The 20,413-nt window shown below is 38.3% G+C and overlaps 1 protein-coding gene across 1 annotated transcript in view; it reads right to left on the bottom strand.

Annotated features, from left to right (window-relative positions):
- SPAG17 (sperm associated antigen 17) overlaps positions 1–20,413 on the bottom strand; it is a 221,863-nt gene that overhangs the window by 34,933 nt on the left and 166,517 nt on the right. The window contains exons 32-42 of the mRNA XM_082688009.1: positions 16,566–16,754; positions 14,702–14,847; positions 14,264–14,394; positions 12,056–12,183; positions 9,874–10,056; positions 8,504–8,617; positions 7,701–7,746; positions 5,733–5,832; positions 5,467–5,514; positions 2,791–2,890; positions 1,944–2,046 (exon numbers count right to left, since the gene is read on the bottom strand). Coding sequence (XP_082544135.1) covers positions 1,944–2,046; positions 2,791–2,890; positions 5,467–5,514; positions 5,733–5,832; positions 7,701–7,746; positions 8,504–8,617; positions 9,874–10,056; positions 12,056–12,183; positions 14,264–14,394; positions 14,702–14,847; positions 16,566–16,754 — 1,288 coding nt within the window. The remainder of the gene's footprint in view (positions 1–1,943; positions 2,047–2,790; positions 2,891–5,466; positions 5,515–5,732; positions 5,833–7,700; positions 7,747–8,503; positions 8,618–9,873; positions 10,057–12,055; positions 12,184–14,263; positions 14,395–14,701; positions 14,848–16,565; positions 16,755–20,413) is intronic.

The following is a 20,413-nucleotide window of genomic DNA, read 5'->3' as shown; positions in this document are numbered from 1 at the left end:
CACATGGAAGAAGTCCAGTCAGAGGGAGAGAGTCTTCATAATACAAAGTAATGTTTGCCATTAATGAAAGGACAGTATCTACAAAGAACACACTCCCTGGGAGTTAGCTGGTTCTACAAGATAACACAGTAGTTACCTTGGTTGGGTTATGAAGTGGAGACCTGGTAACCTTTTACCCTGGCCAGAGTAACTGAGATGTGATTTTTTTTTTTAAGTTTCCAATCTTAAATCCATTCATTATTATGATGATGTGACTCTTTATTAATATATATCTAAGAAGTACAACATGAAACAAATTTAAAATAAATCTTTCAAGGGGCGCCTGAGTGGCCCGGTTGGCTGAGTGTAGCACTCTTGATTTTGGCTCAGGTCATGATCTCAGGGTCCTGAGATCAAGTCCAGAGTTCAGGCTTGGAGGGGAGGCTACTTCAGGATTCTCTCTCTCCCTCTGCCCCTCCCCTGCCCTCTCTCTCTTTCTCTCAAATAAAAAATGTTTAAAAATATATATATCTATCAAGGACTGGGGATTTCAACTTGTATGTAGGCAACCCTGGCTGAATAGTGCGGGCTGCTGGAGGATTGTTGAGAAACCTGTGGCATCAACCCCTTTCAAGGGGACAGTAGGCTTCATTGATGAGAGTTGTCTGCCTGGGAGAAGACGGGCACCACACCATCCACCTTCATCCCTCATTTCTCCTATCTCATGTCTAAGTTGTTGTTCCAGGCTTACTCTTTGCAATCTCTGTAGTAATCAGAGGTTTCCTTTGGCTATGCTCATTCCAGGAAGCTGAGCCTCTGGTATTGTATTGTGTAGTAGAAAACCCTTCTATCTGGGTGGTTTTACTACCCGGTTTATTAAAGAGAAGTATTAAATTCCATCTTATCCCTAAAGTCTCCAACATGCATCTCTTGAAATGGAGACATTGTTCTATACATCTGTAGCACTGTCATTACATCCAAGAAAACTCACAGATATTCCACAATTCCCTCAACTATATAGTCCTCTCCTCAAACCTGTGTAGTTGCTCCAAAATCTGTTTATTTTCTCAATATAGCACCCAAATTTATGTGTTGCATGTAGTTTATATGCCTCATAAGTCTCTATCTCTCTGTCTCTTTTTTCAAGATTTATCCATCCATTTGAGACACAGAGGGAGAGAGCAAGCAGGGGGAGGGGCAGAGGGAGAGAAATCCTCAAGCAGACTCCCTGCTGAGTGGGGAGCCCAATGTAGTGGCTGAACGCTGAGATCATGACCTGAGCAGAAATCAAGAGTCAGCCACTTAACCAACTGAGCCCCCCAGGTGCCCATAGTCTCTTTTAATATAGAACAATTATTCCATTTTTTTTTTCTTTTAATGTCATTGACTTTTTTGAAGAGTTCAGGACAGTTGTTTCATAGAATGTCTACATTCTGGATTTGTCTGATTGTTTCCTCTTGGTTAAATTCAAGTTAAGGACTTTGGACAAGAATTCTACAGAGGTCTTGAGCACTTCGTATTGTACTATATGAAAAAACACCTAATGCTAGGCTGTCACAATTGGTAGAAATCTGATCGGTTAACCTGGGAAATGCCATAGCTCTCCATTGTAAAGACACATTTTCCTCTTTATAATTAGGTATTATGTGAAGTGATAACTCAAGCCTGCATTTTTGCCCTGTTTTCCACCAACCTTTCATTACTCCCTTGATTTATAAATTAGTCAGCTCTTCTAAATGTTTTTAGGTAAATTTTAAGCATGTGGAACGAAAACTAAATTTTATTTTTATCTTGATTTCCTCAAATAACTCAGCCAAATTTATAATATACAAGTCACAAAAGGTCATGCCATTAACTAGTACTGAGACAAAGGTGGTAGGAACAAGTTCTGTCTTAAGAGGCCTTTGTTAGGCACTCTTCATTGAAGCCCATTAACAGGACTAACAGCTCCATGAACGCGTCACCTGGAAGAAGATCAGATGTCTTCTTAGGAGTTGTTTTGTTTGTGTCTTCCTCCCTCTTTGTAAAAGGAGGCAGGTTTTTAGAAAGGGTGTCCAGATAATTAAACTGCAAGGAAAAACCAAAAGACTTCCTTTAAGACTTACGCAAGCTTGGAAGGCAAAAGTCACAAGTACATTAAATTGATGAGCAATGATGAAAGCATTTTTTTTTTTTTTAGGCTCCGAAAAGAAAGTTGGCAAACTACATGTTTTTCAAGAGACGGTTTAACTCAGTTCTAGATTTTGTCAATCTGTCATAACTTCCTATAACTTCCTCTCAGGCAGCTTTTGGCTAATAATAGCAACTGGAACATTTGTAGCAATACAGGGAGCTCAAAACACATGAAAATATTCACTTTGTTTGGGAGTTTCAAGGTTCAGAGAAGTGGAGTGCTCTATCTCCATGGACTTCCAAGAACTCATAGTAATTCAGTGCTGTTTCAAGAGCAGATGGGGACAGAAATTTTAATGGAATAAAAACTTCAAAATAGAATCTATAAGAGGATAAAAATAGGGAGAATTTGACCCCAAAAAGGGCTTAAAACGGATGATAGAGGGTAATTAATAGTGACAAGGCAAGGCAGAGAGGTGGAGTAGTAATAATACATTGGCAGCAAACTTCTTAGGTGCAAGACTTGAAATTAGTTTTCCCTCTCGTATGTTTGTGAGGACATGGATTCGATGAAAGGTAAAGACAGTTGGGTTGAGGCAGGAAAGAAACATCAGGAAAGGTTGATTACATAATGACACATGTACTGCATTAACTTTTGTAAAGACTCTTAGTCGATTGTTGTTAATTACATTCAATTACCTGAGACTGATAGCACTTGCTCAATTCAGATTTGAAGTAGGGTGATATTACTTTGTTTCTAATTTCCATTAGGTATTTTTTTGTGTTTTCAATTTCCTTCCTGGTTGATATTTCCATAATAATAAAAAAAAAGACACAGAATTTTAGCTTTAAATCCCACAGAAAATGGAATCACCAACAATAAAACTGGTAAGAATTAACTCATCGGAAATTTTTTTTGTCAGTTTGCTTTGGTTCATTTTCTGCTCCTTCTAGAATCAGTCACATTTCCTACTTCAGAAATCAGACTTTCCTTTAAGATAAGAAATAATTATGCCCCATGGTAGTGTTTTCTACAGTTGATCTCAAAAGACTAAAATCCACATGCTTGACCTCTTTTGCATGTCTTTCAATTCTCTGAGGTTTTAATGCCCATTTGATTCTACTGATTTCTATAAATTCAGTAGCATGGTTAACAAAAGCTAAAACCCAAACCTAAGGAATGGTTTATGACTAGTGTGATCAGTGATTAGGAAATAAAATAAAAGCAATCATGATAACCCTCCTAGTTGTCTTTCCAATATGAGAACCCTAGACTGGGGAGGCAATATTCCAGCTAAAAACTTTACTTCCCAGCTTTTCCTATATAGAGGGAAGGCCAATGACAAGAAACTGAAGCCACCGGGTAAGATTCCAGATAGCCTTTAAAGAAGGCTGACACAGCAGAGAGGCTTTCCCTTTGTCCTCGTCTCATCTCTTTTCCTACTTCCTGAAATATGGATGAAATGGCCTCAGCGGACACAGTGATTCTGCAACCACGACACAAACCTGAGGATGGAAATCATGCGCTAGGAATGATGGAACAGACAAAAAGAAGAACTCTGAGTTCCTGGCAATGTTGTGGTGCTGTTTACCATGGACTACTCATTTCTGACTTCTTTTACATCAGGAAAGGTAAACTTTCTTGTAAAAGCCCTGACTTGAGGGGTTGTCTGTTAAAAGTAGATGAACCTAATCTTATTTGAGATAGTTCTCATTTTTAGGTTCTTATTATATACCAGAAATTTTACCAACTGCTTTACACATCTAATCTTATACTAACTCTATGAGTTACTATTATTATCCCCGTTCTTCTGGTCAAAACATCAAGATGTCGAAAAAGTAAGTAACATTCTTTAAATCACGTAACTAGTAAGAGGTGAAGTCTGAATTAAAACCCAGGTTGCCTGCCCCCAAGCCCATGATCTGGATACGTGTATATGCTAGTTAGCTCTTAGTCACCCAATGTGTGAGCTGAAAGACACTTCAGGTATTAAATGGCCCAATTATCCTCATTTTATAGATAGGCAAACTGAATTCCTGAGGTAAATTTTACTGAACTGAAACCACCAGCTGGCATCATTTAGCTATAAGTAATCAAACTGGAACTATCTCTAGGTCTGCTGACATGAGATTAGTGCCCTCTCTCTTATACTAGCTTTTCTGTCAGAAAATACTGGCCTCATCAAAATATCATCTTACTCAAACAACTTTAATTTCCTGTTAAAATATCTTCTTTCTACTGCCTCACCAATTCATTCCTTAGTTTATGGCAGTATGGCCTGTTGTTTACACTCTCTTAGAGCTGTTCTCACAAAATAAATCTCTCAGGTGATAAACCCAAATTCCTCTTTTCATTCTCCTTTCTGATTCCTCCATAGAATCTGATACTTGTTGATCACCCTCCATTTCCTGCAAACTCTCATTTCTTAACCCTCCTCCCCAGATCTGTTTACATGCTGCCAACCCTTCTCTATGACTCAAATCTAATTATGTGTTTTACTTTCTTCTTCAAAAACTTCCATTGGCTTGCCATTATCTTCCTGTAGGTTAAAACCTGAAATTATTATATGTTTCAAAGATTTTAAAAATGTGACTAGATAACACAGGCACATAATTCAGAAAGTATTAAAGAGTATGTAATAAAAAGGCAGTCTGCATCCCACACTGTCCCCTAACCTCTCCATCTCCTTCCCTGTAGGCAACATTGTTACCATTCTCTCAGAACTCCTTGTAGGGGTATTCTAGGAGATAATACCATACCTTCTAGTTTGACCTTGAATATAGGGGTGGTCCATAAGATGGAGGGTCCTATCTCACTACTTCTCCCACACATTCTACAAGGTAACCCAGACATTTTTATGAAGAAGAATCTTCATCCTTCCTCCAGTCATTTTGGAGAGGAACCTTGCAAATGTGTGCAGCAGTACCATATGTACTACAATATACTCAGTAAATATTATCTGGCTTCCTTTCCTGGTGGGGTGGTATCTTCAGCTAGGAATGAAAGGAAAACAAAGCACATAACACTGAGAGCACATTCCTCATCAAATTATAAGAACCTTGAAAGTTGATGACTAGGCCCTGCATTAAGTTCTAGGATATTTATTAGTATATTACAATTACTAGAGCACAGAGAGTACCTAAGAACTTTCTTGCTTATGAAAAGGAGTGGATCTATGTAATGGTCAAACGGGTTTCCTCTAGAGATGGTGACATCCTCACTCATAAGCTGAGTAACCACTTAGCAAAAATGTAGAAGAGATTCAAAGAACAGCGGAGAGCCTAGATGGTAGGACCTTTCAACTTCTCCCATTTCCATGACTCCACAAAACTGGGCCTTTTCACATGTTTATATACACTTCAAGATAGAATTACCTCTTTTGTTCCAACTTTTTCTTCCAGTGCCTCGCTTTTATTGTGTACCTGGGGGAAAGGAAAGTACAATGGGAAAGGGCAATATTCTCAGCTCCCAACAATACAAGAAACACCTCTACTGTCTGATAAATTGTTGATAGTGTAGGAGATGAGAGGCTGAGAACTCACTGATGTCATCACCCAGAGTTAGGAGTCTGTCCCTCTCCACTTTTTTCAATCACTGGTATGCTTCACGCTAATTGGAACACAGTACGGGATCAACTTACCTCCATTTCTTTTCAAAGAAATCTGAATCCAATGTTTCTGGCAAACGTTCTGGAGCAGCAGGCAAAGACTCCTTGAATAAATCAGATAGATGGGCTGCAACTTTAAAAAGAGACACATTTAACTTTTATCCTCCCTTCTCGATAGCACAATGCATAGTCAGTCCCCAATGACTCACTTGAGAGGGTTTCTAAGAGCCTATATTTAATGTATTAAGTGTTTCCTGGAATTTCCATGATCAAGCTATAATATAACAGTAAATCAGACCAGTTGTAGGAAATATCCTATGAGAAAACACACATCTTATTGTCAAAAATGTAAAATGTATTGACCTCTCATCATACCTGGAACAGCAAAAATTAAAAAAAAAAAAACATTTTGTTGAAATTGTTTATCTTCAAAAAAAATCTAAGGATATAAATATAATACAATAGTTGTTTGAATATTTGGGTGGTTATTCTGAGTCTATTCCCCAGAACATGGTCTCTCAGTAGGATGTTAACAAAGATTTACAAAATTAAAAAGGTTCCATGTTTTATGGTTATATGAACTTGGGAAACACTGGTTTATACAAGATTAAATATGTTTTGTTATTGTAGGATTTAGTTAATTTATACTCTGGTTCTCTAAAAAATAAGGCAATATACAGGATTATCCAAACTTATTTTATCATAAAATTCATTTTGGGGGCAGCCATTTCACAAACTAGTGAAATACTTTGGGAAATTTTGGGAAATACTTTGGAAAGCACTGACTTAAAATGACCACTATGAATATTTCAAGAGCAGCTGTAAGTATGCAAGACCCTGTTTGTCTCTTCTGTCTGTTTGTTTGTTAGGATGTTTGAAAAATATATTTTGTTCATCCTTCATTATTAGGCAACCTGCCCATTTACCTCTATGGTGACTGTCCCCTCACACCACAGGTCACAGATTCAAATGCTGCAAGGTATACATCCCAGATAAAATATAAGGCATCTAGTTAAACTTGAACTTCAGATGAGCAACAAATAATTTTTTTGAAAAACTATGTCCCAAATCTAACATGAAATACACTTATATGGAAAGGTTACTTGTTGTTTATCTGAAACTGAAATTTAACTGGGCCTTCTGTGTTTTTATTTGTTAAACTGACAGTCCTAGTGTAATGGGCTTCCCATGTGAAAGAGTGACAACGGAGTGGCAACTGAAGGTTGTGAGGGTTGATTCTTTTGTTCATGGTCACTCTAAAGGCACAGCTGTTTATTACCTTCAGCCAAATGTCACTGTGTGGTAATGTCACATTTCAAGAGATGGAAAATTTACATAAATAAAAATAACTGTACAAGCCAACACTGTGGGGGACACATAAAACACACCGGTGGGCTAAATGAAGCCTATGCCTGCCAGTTTCTGACCTTTGTCATATGGCCAAAATAGAAAAGGAAAAGAAAATCCCAAACCACTAAATTTTGGTGGGCTTGTCTGCTGCGAACTACGAAATCACATAACTAAGTTTGCTGGAGCGGTATGAATATACTTTGAGTGAGGATATTTTCTTAGATTGCTTGATATATATATATATACAAGTGCAAAGTTTTGGTGATGACTGTAGTTGCTCAAAAGTTCTGCAAATGTGTGTGTGCACGCGCACACGCCATTAGGAGAGTGTTGGCTGGTTGACTGTGTCTCTCTTGTATCTTAGCTATGTTGGAAATACAAGCTGAGGTTAACATAAATGTCAGATGTCAACTATTTTCATTCAACAAATCAAAATTAAAAATAAATTCGAGGCAGTCATGGTTTTCAAGGATCTCACAATTTAGGCGGGAAAAAAAGTAAATAAATCATTACAATACAACATGGTCAATATGGCAACAGAAATACGTACATGGTACTTTGCTATCAGATGAAGGAATGACTGGGAAGTGTATTTAAGATTTTTAAATATTTTGCAGAAAAATTTTAAAGTTAAAATACTAAAGTAGTTACCTTCAGTTACATGACTTTTCGTTGTTTGTTCCATTTTAGGGAATGACTGAAAAGAAGATAGAATTCCTTAATAATGATGGTTATATTACATACAAATTCACTTTGCTTAAAAGCATTCTTCATGTGGTCAAATTGATCTTGTATGGAAACTACTATAAAATGAATTAGTTTTTGTTTTTTTTTTTAAGATTTTATTTATTTATTTATTTGACAGAGAGAGAGACAGAGATCACAAGTAGGCAGAGAGACAGGCAGAGAGAGATGGGGAAGCAGGCTCCCTGCTGAGCAGAGAGCCCGATGTAGGGCTCGATCCCAGGACCCTGGGATCATGACCTGAGCCAAAGGCAGAGGCTTTAACCCTCTGAGCCACCCAGGCACCCCATGAATTAGATTTTTAATGCCAATACAACATTTATTAGATTTTTTTTAGCCATCCCTTTCACTTAACAATTTTTTCAAAGTGCAAATCATTTTAAGTTGTCAAAATTCCTTTTTCTTCCTTCTTCCTATGTCATTCATTAACCAATTTGTTCAACATTTTGATGAACATCAGTTTCTTGAAAGACAATATAAACTTTTATTTAAGAGCCTTCAGAATTATTTATGAATTAAGAAAGAACCTAAATAGCATTTGGAAAATTCAGTACATGAGGAATCAGATTTCCCCAGAAATAAGAAATTATAAGGACAGAGCAAATGGTCCACGGAAGTGGCAGAAACAGCTTTAGTTGTAATATTTGTCTTGACGCACCTAATACTGAAACAACACTAGAAATATTGGTACAAAAATCTTTCTTTCTCACCATAACTAGCTTGAGGAGATCTGCAGCATTGCCTCTCTCCTCCTTGGTTCTGGAATCTTTAACAGTCATTTCCTGCAGCTTGTCTTCTTTCTTTAGAATATGGTTTATATAATCCTAAATCAGCAGAATAAAATAAATCAATAAAAAATAGAAATAAGGTAGAAAGAGACACCAAAATAGTCAACATCAACTTGAAATACTACAAAAAGAGTAAGAATATGTAAGTTTGCAGTGCTCAACAACCAGTAACTGGTTTGTTGAGCTATCTGGAAAACCTTTTCCTTAATTGTATTAATTAGCAAAGACCTGCAAAGTCCAAAGACAAAACTTTGAGGGCCACAAGATATTAGAACTCCATGAAGACTCCAGAGAGGCCTGGCTTCTAACTCTATGCTCCAGTGTACTCATCAATAAAATGTATGGATTTGGGTTAGATGGTTTCTAGAGTCCTCTCCAGGGATAGTCTTTATAATTCTATGAATTAGAGTTTAGTCTTTGCCCATGGCTTTGCTTTATTACAGTTGAATCTTTGTCCATGCATTTGTTTCCAAGAGAAATATGTTTTATTTTTCCCATAAGTACCTATTTTCTCTTTCTTTCTTTCTTTCTTTCTTTCTTTCTTTCTTTCTTTCTTTCTTTCTTTCTTTCTTTCTTTTTAAAGATTTTATTTATTTATTTGACTGAGAGAGGGAACACAAGCAGGGGGAGTGGGAGAGGGAAAAGCAGGCTTCCCGCTGAGCAGGGATCCTGATGCAGGGCTCGATGTGGGGCTCAATCCCGGGATCATGACCTGAGCCAAAGGCAGATGCTTAATGACTGAGCGACCCAGGAGCCCATAAGTACTTGTGTTCATAAATAAATGGTCCCTTGCTCTATGCAAGGTGCTAGGTATATATAACCATGAGCAAAACACATATGATCTCACTCTGAGACGGTTAACAAAGTAGACAGTGAGATGTTACAGATGTAGTTTATACAACGACTATATATTTACAAATTCTTAGACCATTTCCAAAAACCAACAGTACTTTTCTTCCACAGACAAGTATCAGATTAATAAACAGCTCTACCTTTTTCCAGAGGTCATTAAACCAGTTTCCCATACAATAAGAAAGCAGACGGACCCTATATGGCAATCACATGTAGAACTTACTTATCTTTTCAATGTCTCAGGGCCTCAATACTTCCTATACCTTATGGGAACCATTATTTTCTACCTCTTAACCTCCTACCCTCTCGAAAATTGACATTCATGTGTTGCATTAGATAAATACTGGGAGAATTACATAATTTCAGGTTCCTCAGGAAACCAAGAGGAATAATTGCCCTGTTACTGATACTTCTTGGTCAAGTTACCTGACTTCCATTACCTTAAGGGAAATCTGCAACTTCAATTTCACCTCATCCTTTATGACCTCGTGCTGGATGAACTGGCGCAACTGTAGCACCTTGGGACTCTTGAGTATAGGGGCTGGGGCACTTACTAGTTGTTTGGACCCAACGTCAAGGCCCTTCCAAATGTGAGTGCCAAATGGAGGTCCAGGAGTTTTTTTCTGTTAACAAAACAAAGCAAAACAACCAACCAAAAAAAAAAAGTCTTAATATTAATTTTTTAATTTATTTGTTTTTACTGAGCCCTTATTTATGTAGATACTATGCTAAGAACCACTTGTTAGGGAACACAATAGTAAAAAAGCAAAAAATCCCTGCTCCCCCAAAGTTTCTCGAATATAAGGAAAATTGGTAGCAGAACTGGGCAAGCTTTCCTTTTTATATATGTTATCAGGAATCTGGATATTTTAAAATCCTGCAGCACTATGTCCCACTGGATAGCCTTTAGGGGAGTAGTAAGCAATGTGGTATCATGGAAATATAGCTTAGCTTATACTTAATGTATGTGGGTATTGCTTACTACCCACAAGTAGCCTAAGACATTTGGAATAACTTCCTGTTTTCATGTTCATTTTGACCTAGGGAGATTGAGAGAGCAATCATCCCATAGATTTGGGTAGTTTTTGAGCTCACTCTAGTTTAAGCATGCCCCCAGAGTCTCCTGGGCATAATGTCTACTGGGCACGAATGTCTACCTCAGAGCAAATTCACATCTTTATGTTATTCTTATAATTATTTTCAGGGGTAGTGTGCTTGGATGCCCTATGTCTGGTAGAGTCTCTGATGTGTTTCATTGTATGCTGCTATTCAGTGTCTGATGCCTGGTCAGGTCAGTGATAACCATTTATAGGTTCACCTGGGCAGAGCCACTGCTACTGGGCAGAGAAGGTTAGAGCTATAGGAATATAGCTATAGGAATATAGGAATATATATGAGTGTCCTTCATTAATCTTAGATGTGGCGTGTTACTGGTCATGAAGCACTACTTTCAGCTTGGATATAGCCTTAGTGAGCCATTTGGTGTGGCCTTTTTATTTTTCAGAAAATAGAGAGCCAATGTGACTTGTCCCAAATCCCACATTAATAATTGGAAGACTCAGAACTCCAATCAGATCATCTTCATTCACCATATTGGTTACAGTCAATTAAAATATAGGACTAAGAGGTCTTCGTCATCTTTTTAAAAAATTTATTTATTTATTTATTTGAGAGAGGGGGAGAGAGAGAGAGAGAGAGAGAGCAAGCATGAGATAGGGGAGGAACAGAGGGAGAGGGAGAAGCAGGCTTTGCACTGAGCAGGACCCTGGGATCATTACCTGAGCCAAAACCAGACTCTTAACTGACTGAGTCACCCAGGTGCCCTAAGGTCTTGGTTATCTTAAGTGCTCATTATCTGTGCCCTTGCTCTTATCAGATTGTTTGGGGAAGGAAAATTCATTATACATCAGAAACATTATCCTCCCCACTTATCACTAGTATGTCTCTCTGATCATTTTATCAATGTGCTCCTTGATTTAATAATTTAACATCTGACAATATGCTGAATATGTTACACAAATTGCCTGCAAAATGAAATGTCAAATCTTGCACGATGCAGGACCTCATGTTTCTTGCTCAAGATGTTTTCTTCCAGTCTTTAAAAAGACTTTAGGTGGGGCTTCTCTAATCTGACATAATTACAGCATTTACTTTCTAACACTGTAGTTGCAAATCCTTTGTAAAATCCTTCACGTTGTTCTTACATGCTTCAGTCTGTGCATTAGTAAATTAGGGGATAAAGTGAGTGTGAAAGATCTAAATTGTGTGTTAAAACTAACAGATAAGGAATGAGAGAAGGAAATATTTCTGTATTGCCCAATATCAATAATTCCATGATAGGAGAGGTAGAACATGCATTACTCAGAGTGGATATTTTCATACTATAGGAAGATGGATGAGCCTGCAATGCAGACTAAAAGAAATAAAACTGAGATTTAGCTAGACAGGGTATATTTCTCTAAAATCTACAAATGTTAGAATCTTCAAATACAAATCTCCTGAGCCCAATAACAATTTTCAAAAGAATGAAAATATGTCACTGTATGAGAGAAGACCCAAGACTCCCAAAATTGATGGATGGATATACAAGTGTAGTGACTTTCCAGAAGAAAAAAATTATACCTCAACGGAGGGGAATGTCTCCCATGACCTTGACTGGAGATTAGGAGGAACAATTGTATCTAATTCTTTCTTCATTAGCCATGGTGATGCTTCATGAAAAGGGCGAAGGACAGTGATGCTCAGGGTGCCTGGGTCAAAGAGAGTTATCAGAGGATCATGTCTCTGTCAAATAGATTCTGAGAAATTCAGTAGGTTTTCACAAAGTTCAACAAATACTTTTTTAAAAGGATTTATTTGAGAGAGAGAGAGAGAGAGTGCAAGGGGGAGGAGGGGCAGAGAGGATCTCCAGCAGACTCCCCACTGAGTGTGGAGCCCCATACAGGGCTCTAGCTCATGACCCATGAGATCATGACGTGAGAGGAAACCAAGAGTCTGACACTTAACAGTTGACTGAGCTAACCAGGCACCCTTGATAAACACTTTTTGATAAGCAAGACACAGTGATTGGACTTAAGAACCTTATGATCTAAACAAGAAAAATTGAGGCTTTTAGCTACTGTAACACTTAGAGATTGGGTTTAGATCACCTGGAATTATTAACTGATACCTTATTATCCTTCAAAAACCACATCCAAGTCTGGTTGGTTCACTTGAGCTCATCCACTGACCTACCTTGGATAATTTGTCTCTGAGAAATCCTGTTCTGGGCTATAGAAACAACCAGCGTTTCTACCCAGATCTACTCTGTGAATGAATCCCTCTGGCAGTCAGAGAGACTGATCACGTTAGGCCATGATTTAAACATTTCTTTGACTTCCCACTGCATGTGGAATAAAACCAAGTCCTCAGTATTTTCTCATCCTGCCTCAACTCTATTGAGGAACTCCATTCCTCCTTCTATGCGTTAGCTACTTTGGCCTTTTCCTCCTTGTTTTCCATGGCTTTTTGCTTTCTGCTTTGTATTGTCTCTTCCAAGAAAGCTCTCCCTCCTGTTTTAATCAATAGCTACTTATCCACCAGTTCTTAACTCCAGTGTCTTCAGGGAAGATTTCTAGATTACATTAGGTTCCTGCTCTCACAGAAACATATTCCTTTCCTTCAAAGGCTTTATCCTAATGACAATCATATAATCACAGTTATCATATGTTATATAATCAATGCCTATGTCTCTTGTTAAACTCTAAGCTCTATGAAGGCAGTATCCACGCTGCTTTAGCTCACTACTCGATTCCTTTTGCTCACTTTTCAACTCTATTTGCCAGTGTGTTTGGCACATTGTAGATTATCCAGCAGATGCTAGTTAAATAAATAACAAAGCCATTTGCAATAAATGCTCATATAGTTCTACACATGCACTGCACCAGTCAGAACTCTTCATTCTCCACATTCACAGATGTAAATGTACACTGATACACTGAAAGATATACTAAGTGTGCAGAGATGCAGGTATATTCATAAATAAGTGTATAACTATATCCCACCAACCGGAGAAGAGATTAAAATGGACCATACATAAACCTAGACATAAAACATTGGTTTCATACACAAATGACATCCAAGTTTATGTTTGAATATACATATGATATACACTGATAATTCTTTCTTTCTTTCTTTCTTTTTTAAGATTTTTAGAAGTAATATCTACACCCAGTGTGGGGCTTAAATTCACAATCCAAAGACCAAGAGTTGTGTACTCCACCAACTGAGCCAGCCAGGTGTCCCTCTGGTGACTCTTTCTTAATGTATTATGTGTCTCTAATCTTTAACCACACACTGATTTCTTTAAAATTGATGAGAATAATATAAATACACAATGAATATAACTTATCCTATATTTTAGGTTGGCTTTCTAAGTCACACATCAAATATATTTTTTTCTTATTATATTAAATTCATCAAAGCAATACCTTCAAAATGACAAAAAAAGTGAACTTACAAGTAATATCTCACTTTTCTTTCTTTCCCTACTGAATACAAAAGGAACATATAAATAGAATCATAGCTACATACCTAATATATCTAAAGACAGATTCAAATTTGCTTACAGGTAGAAGAGGGACTCATACACTGTTTACATAGGTTGATGCTCAGATAAAACTTGGAATGAACATAATTAACTGTAGATACAGGTTGACACTGCCAAGTGGCAAGTAGTGTTGAAGAGTGAGCAAAAGGAAGAAAGTAGAGTTGACACAGGGGTGTACTGGATGAATAGGCTGGGAGCTGGTAAGGGGGCACAACAACTTCCAGACATTCTGGGTTTCTTACCTGGCTGTTCCTGGACTGGCTCCTGGAGAACGACAGTAGATGATTCTCCATATGCCAAGGATAGATACTCTTCTATGTCACTGTCACGAAGAAGTTCCACTCCTGATCCATCAGCATAAATGACAAAAAACCTATTTGAAACAATAAAATCAAAACACGTGAAATATTAGTTCAAGTGCTGCTTACACTTGGAATTTAAAATAAAAATCAGGGGTGCTTGGGTGACTCAGTGGGTTAAGCATCTGCTTTCAGTTCAGGTCATGACCTCAGCGTGCTGGGATAGAGCCCCGACCCGAGGGCTCCCTGCTGAATGGGGAGTCTGCTCCTCCCTCTCCCTCTGCCTCCTCCCTGCTTGTGCTCTCTCTATCTCACTCTCAAATAAGAAAATAAAATCTTTAAAAAAAAATAGAAGTCATAGTATTATTTTTATCATATTACCTGGGCACGTGTTCACCATAGATTAGGAGATGATTCTTATGAAGGTGAGTAGATGATAAATTATCATAGCCTTCAGCTTTTTCACTTAAATCCTCCTCCACATTGTTTTTGGGTGCCATAGTTGATATGCTACCATCAGCCATAACCTAAGGACCAAAGTATATAGGCAACTAAAAGAAAAGAAATGGCGTGAAGCTTATGTTTCCCATTTGAGAAAGCATGTCATCTTTTGGTAGATTCGGAGAATCAGGGATATTTATCTCCAAGGTAATATGAACTAAGTACAGTTGGCATTAATGAAAGTGAAAACCCAGTGGCACATCTCTACTCACAAGCCATACCTAGACTGTGACTGCAAACTGGAAGACAGACTGGAATATACCCAGAGGAAGGTGACAAGGATGGCAGGGGACTTAGAATATTCTCTTTTGAGCATTAGGTCAAGGAACTAGGGATTGAAACATTGAGGGAAGACTCCTTACGTAATAGCTGTCTTGAAATATTAGGGAAGTAATCGTGTGGAGAAGTTTATATTCTGTGATTGCAAGTGCAGAATCAGGATTCATGGTACTAAATCTTTAATAACAGCCTCAGATTTAATAGCTGCATGAAATGTAGTATCAGCATGAGAAGAAATGTTCTAGCCATTACTACTATTTAGATATGGCATGGGTCTTTCCAGGAGGGAGTGCGGTTCAGGCTCAAAGACCACTGACGCGAACACCCAAGAAGAGCATTAATGCCTAGAAGAATGCTTGGTCTGAATGTCCCATGTGTTTAAACCTGAAGGGTTTAGGGCTTTAGCATTCAATTTCAGTTCACTATAAATGGAAACTTGTTAGTAGCCTGAACTCATGCTGGGAAGAGTCACATTTATTGAACACCAAAAAACCAAGCAGGATCAGGGCTAATCTGCATACCAAACCAAAGTTAGGGGCTCTGTGTTATGGTTCCAAACCTGAAAAATAAGTTCACCACTTATTACCTGATACACAAATTCTACTGTTGGATGAGGAGTGAAAACAAGGAGAAATACCTAGAGCAGGGGTTGGCAAACCATTTTATGTCAAGGGCCTGGGAATAAATATTTTAGGATTTGTAGGCCACACAGTTTCTGTTGCAACTGCTCATCATACCACTGTGTGCAAAAGCAGGCAAAGAGAAATGAGCATGGCTGTGTTCCAATAAAACTGTATCATGACATCGAGATTTGAATTTCCTGTAATTTTTATGTGTCATGAAATATTCTTCTCCTTTTGAGTTTTTCCAACCATTTAAAAATATAAAAGCCATTTTTAGCTCATGGGCCTACATAAAGAGGTGGCCATGGTTTGCCAGCGTTTGGCCTGGATGTAAGAAAACAGTTGTGGTGTTGAAGGGCAGAGAAATGGAAGATCGAGTTCTACCATCCAGCAGCTAAACAGTGCTCCCGCCTCCCCATCTTCAACCCTACTAGAACCCACACCAATTAATATTTCTCACCATGGACTCTCTGCCTAGTCAAGCAAAACTGTTCTCGCTTTAACCTGGATACAGACTAGTCTTATATCATTTTTTTTTGGTTTGATATTATTTCTAAATGTTTAGTAATGTTTATTCCCTTCCATTCTAATTCTTTATTTGGCTTTAACATTTCTACCATCCCAACTGTTTGGCTTTCTATCTCCTTGGAAGTATACTTGAGAAGCAAAGATTATTGACATTCATTATTGCTTATGCAAAGTACTGACGATAAGTGGGTAACTAATCCCAAAGCAGCTATGGTGTAAAGCTTCATGGAAGCTCTCTGGGGTGAAATATCTACCAAAAAAAAAAAAAAAAAGAGAAATCCAGCCCCTTTCTCCATATTAATGATGCCCTTTACCTGAAAGGTATTTCCCTCAGGATCCAGGACCTCACAGATAACCTCTGATGTATGCTTCATGATGTACCTGCTAGCTCTTAACTGCTCACGTTTTTGGAAAGGATGGTATATATCACTGCTTAATTCATGGCAATATATAGCTGAGCAATCCCTATCAATGTGGAGGCAGCCTGTGTTTGGAGGTAACACCTGGAAGGGTAACAGAAAGAGAGAAATTGTTTAAAATGTCTTGTTCAACGTAAGGGATTCGGAAAATTGTTTTTAGGAAAAAAATTAGACAAAGACCTCAGCCATAAAACAATTTTTTTTTTCTCCAGGAAACATTATCCAAGAAAGGACATTAGCTTTGGGAAGGGCTCCCTAATAAAGAGGCAAAAATTAATAATTAGAGTGCAATTCCTTTCATGTCCTCACTCATAATTTATCTACTCACTTTATTTTTTTATTATTATTTAAAGATTTTTATTTATTTATTTGACAGAGAGAGATCACAAGTAGGCAGAGAGACAGGCAGAGAGAGAGGAGGAAGCAGGCTCCCTGCTGAGCAGAGAGCCCAATGTGGGACTCGATCCCAGGACCCTGAGATCATGACCTGAGCCGAAGGCAGTGGCTTAACCCACTGAGCCACCCAGGCGCCCCTATCTACTCACTTTAATATCTTTTCCAAGTAATTGTCTTGTGCTTTATGTCATATATTTAATATAAAATAATAAAAATATATTTTAATTGAAGTGAACACAGTAGCCGCATTTAAAAATGTTTGGAATCCTTCATGTTCTTGGGCGAAAAGTATCTCAAACAGTCAGAAGCTATGGGATAAATGCTTTTAAGAACTCTTACTTGTCCCCATTCCTCTGGTGCCTGACACAGTCCTTAAGTATTAACTTTCATGTAATGACTTCTGGTTCAGATAGATTCATTTTTTGAGACATAATTCACATACCATAAAGTGTACATTCAGTGGATTTTCCTATGTTCAAAAACATGTGCAAATGTTATTGCTCATTTCAGAACACTTTCATCATCCCCAAAAGAAACCAGCTCATGATGCCATGAGCTGTCACTCTGCCTCACTCCTGCCCCTAGCTTCTGGCAATCCATGATCACATATCTCTATGGATTTGAATATTCTAGACATTTCATACAGATGGAAGCACACCATACAAGGCCTTTTGTGTCTGGATTCTTTCATTTAGTATAATATTTTCAAGATTCATCCATGTTGTAGTATGTATCAATACTTCATTCTTTTTCATGGGTGCATAATATTCCATTGTATAGCTATATCAGATTGTTTCTTTGTGAGTTGATGGACATATGTGTTATTTTCACAATCTTTTTTAAAAATTTATTTTCAGCATAACAGTACTCATTATTTTTGCACCAAACCCAGTGCTCCATGCAATCCGTGCCCTCTATAATACCCACCACCTGGTACCCCAACCTCCCACCTCCCCGCCACTTCAAACCCCTCAGATTGTTTTTCACAGTCCATAGTCTCTCATGGTTCACCTCCCCTTCAAATTTCCCCCAACTCCCTTCTCCTCTCTAACTCCCCATGTCCTCCATGCTATTTGTTATGCTGCACAAATAAGTGAAACCATACGATAATTGACTCTCTCTGTTTGACTTATTTCACTCAGCATAATCTCTTCCAGTCCCGTCCTTGTTGCTACAAAAGTTGGGTATTCATCCTTTCTGATGGAGGCATAATACTCCATAGTGTATATGGACCACATCTTCCTTATCCATTTGTTCGTTGAAGGGCATCTTGGCTCTTTCCACAGTTTGGCAGACCGTGGCCATTGCTGCTATAAACATTGGGGTACAGATGGCCCTTCTTTTCACGACATCTGTATCTTTGGGGTAAATACCCAGGAGTGCAATGGCAGGGTCATAGGGAAGTTCTATTTTTAATTTCTTGAGGAATCTCCACACTGTTCTCCAAAGAGGCTGCACCAACTTGCATTCCCACCAACAGTGTAAGAGGGTTCCCTTTTTTCCACATCCGCTCCAACACATGTTGTTTCCTGTCTTGCTAATTTTGGCCATTCTAACTGGTTTAAGGTGATATCTCAATGTGGTTTTAATTTCAATCTCCCTGAGGGCTAGTGATGATGAACATTTTTTCATGTGTCTGATAGCCATTTGTATGTCTTCATTGGAGAAGTGTCTGTTCATATCTTCTGCCCATTTTTCGATATGACTGTCTGTTTTATGTGTGTTGAGTTTGAGGAGTTCTTTATAGATCCTGGATATCGACCTTTTGTTTGTACTGTCATTTGCAAATATCTTCTCCTATTCCGTGGGTTGCCTCTTTGTTTCGTTGACTGTTTCCTTTGCTGTGCAGAAGCTTTTGATTTTGATGAAGTCCCAAAAGTTTATTTTTGCTTTTGTTTCCTTTGCCTTTGGAGACATATCTTGAAAGAAGTTGCTGTGGCCGATATCGAAGAGATTACTGCCTATGTTCTCCTCTAGGATTCTGATGGATTCCTGTCTCACGTTGAGGTCTTTTATCCATTTTGAGTTTATCTTTGTGTATGGTGTAAGAGAATGGTCGAGATTCATTCTTCTACATATAGCTTCCCAGTTTTCCCAGCACCATTTATTGAAGAGACTGTCTTTTTTCCACTGTATATTTTTTCCTGTTTTGTCGAAGATTATTTGCCCATAGAGTTGAGGGTCCATATCTGGGCTCTCTACTCTGTTCCACTGGTCTATGTGTCTGTTTTTATGCCAGTACCATGCTGTCTTGGTGATCACAGCTTTGTAGTAAAGCTTGAAATCAGGTAGCGTGAGGCCCCCAGTTTTATTTTTGTTTTTCAACATTTCCTTATCGATTCGGGGTCTTTTCTGATTCCATACAAATTTTTGGATTATTTTCTCTAGCTCTTTGAAGAATACTGGTGGAATTTTGATCGGAATGGCATTAAAAGTATAGATTGCTCTAGGCAGTACAGACATTTTAACAATGTTTATTCTTCCGATCCAAGAGCATGGAATGGTCTTCCATCTTTTTGTGTTTTCTTCAATTTCTTTCATGAGTGTTCTGTAGTTCCTCGAGTACAGATCCTTTACCTCTTTGGTTAGGTTTATTCCCAGGTATCTTAGGGTTCTTGGTGCTATAGTAAATGGAATCGATTCTCTAATTTCCCTTTCTGTATTTTCATTGTTAGTGTACAAGAAAGCCACTGATTTTTATACATTGACTTTGTATCCTGCCACATTGCTGAATTGCTGTATGAGTTCTAGCAGTTTGGGGGTGGAGTCTTTTGGGTTTTCCATATAAAGAATCATGTCGGGACGCCTAGGTGGCTCAGTTGGTTAAGCAGCTGCCTTCGGCTCAGGTCATGATCCCAGCGTCCTGGGATCGAGTCCCACATCGGGCTCCTTGCTCGGCAGGGAGCCTGCTTCTCCCTCTTCCTCTGCCTGCCATTCTGTCTGCCTGTGCTCGTTCTCTCTCCCTCTCTCTGACAAATAAATTAAAAAATCTTAAAAAAAAAAAAAGAATCATGTCATCTGCGAAGAGAGAGAGTTTGACTTCTTCATTGCCAATTTGGATCCCTTTTATTTCTCTTTGTTGTCTGATTGCTGTTGCTAGGACTTCTAATACTATGTTGAAGAAGAGTTGTGAGAGTGGGCATCCTTGTCACGTTCCTGATCTCAAAGGGAAGGCTGCAAGCTTTTTCCCATTGAGGATGATGTTTGCTGTGGGTCTTTCATAGATAGATTTTATGAAGTTCAGGAATGTTCCCTTTATCCCTATACTTTGAAGTGTTTTAATCAGGAATGGATGCTCGATTTTGTCAAATGCTTTTTCTGCATCGATTGAGAGGACCATGTGGTTC

The sequence above is a fragment of the Mustela nivalis genome (assembly GCF_964662115.1).
Source record: "Mustela nivalis genome assembly, chromosome: 10".
Lineage (NCBI taxonomy): Eukaryota > Metazoa > Chordata > Mammalia > Carnivora > Mustelidae > Mustela > Mustela nivalis.
This window is presented reverse-complemented; position numbering and strand designations above follow the sequence as displayed.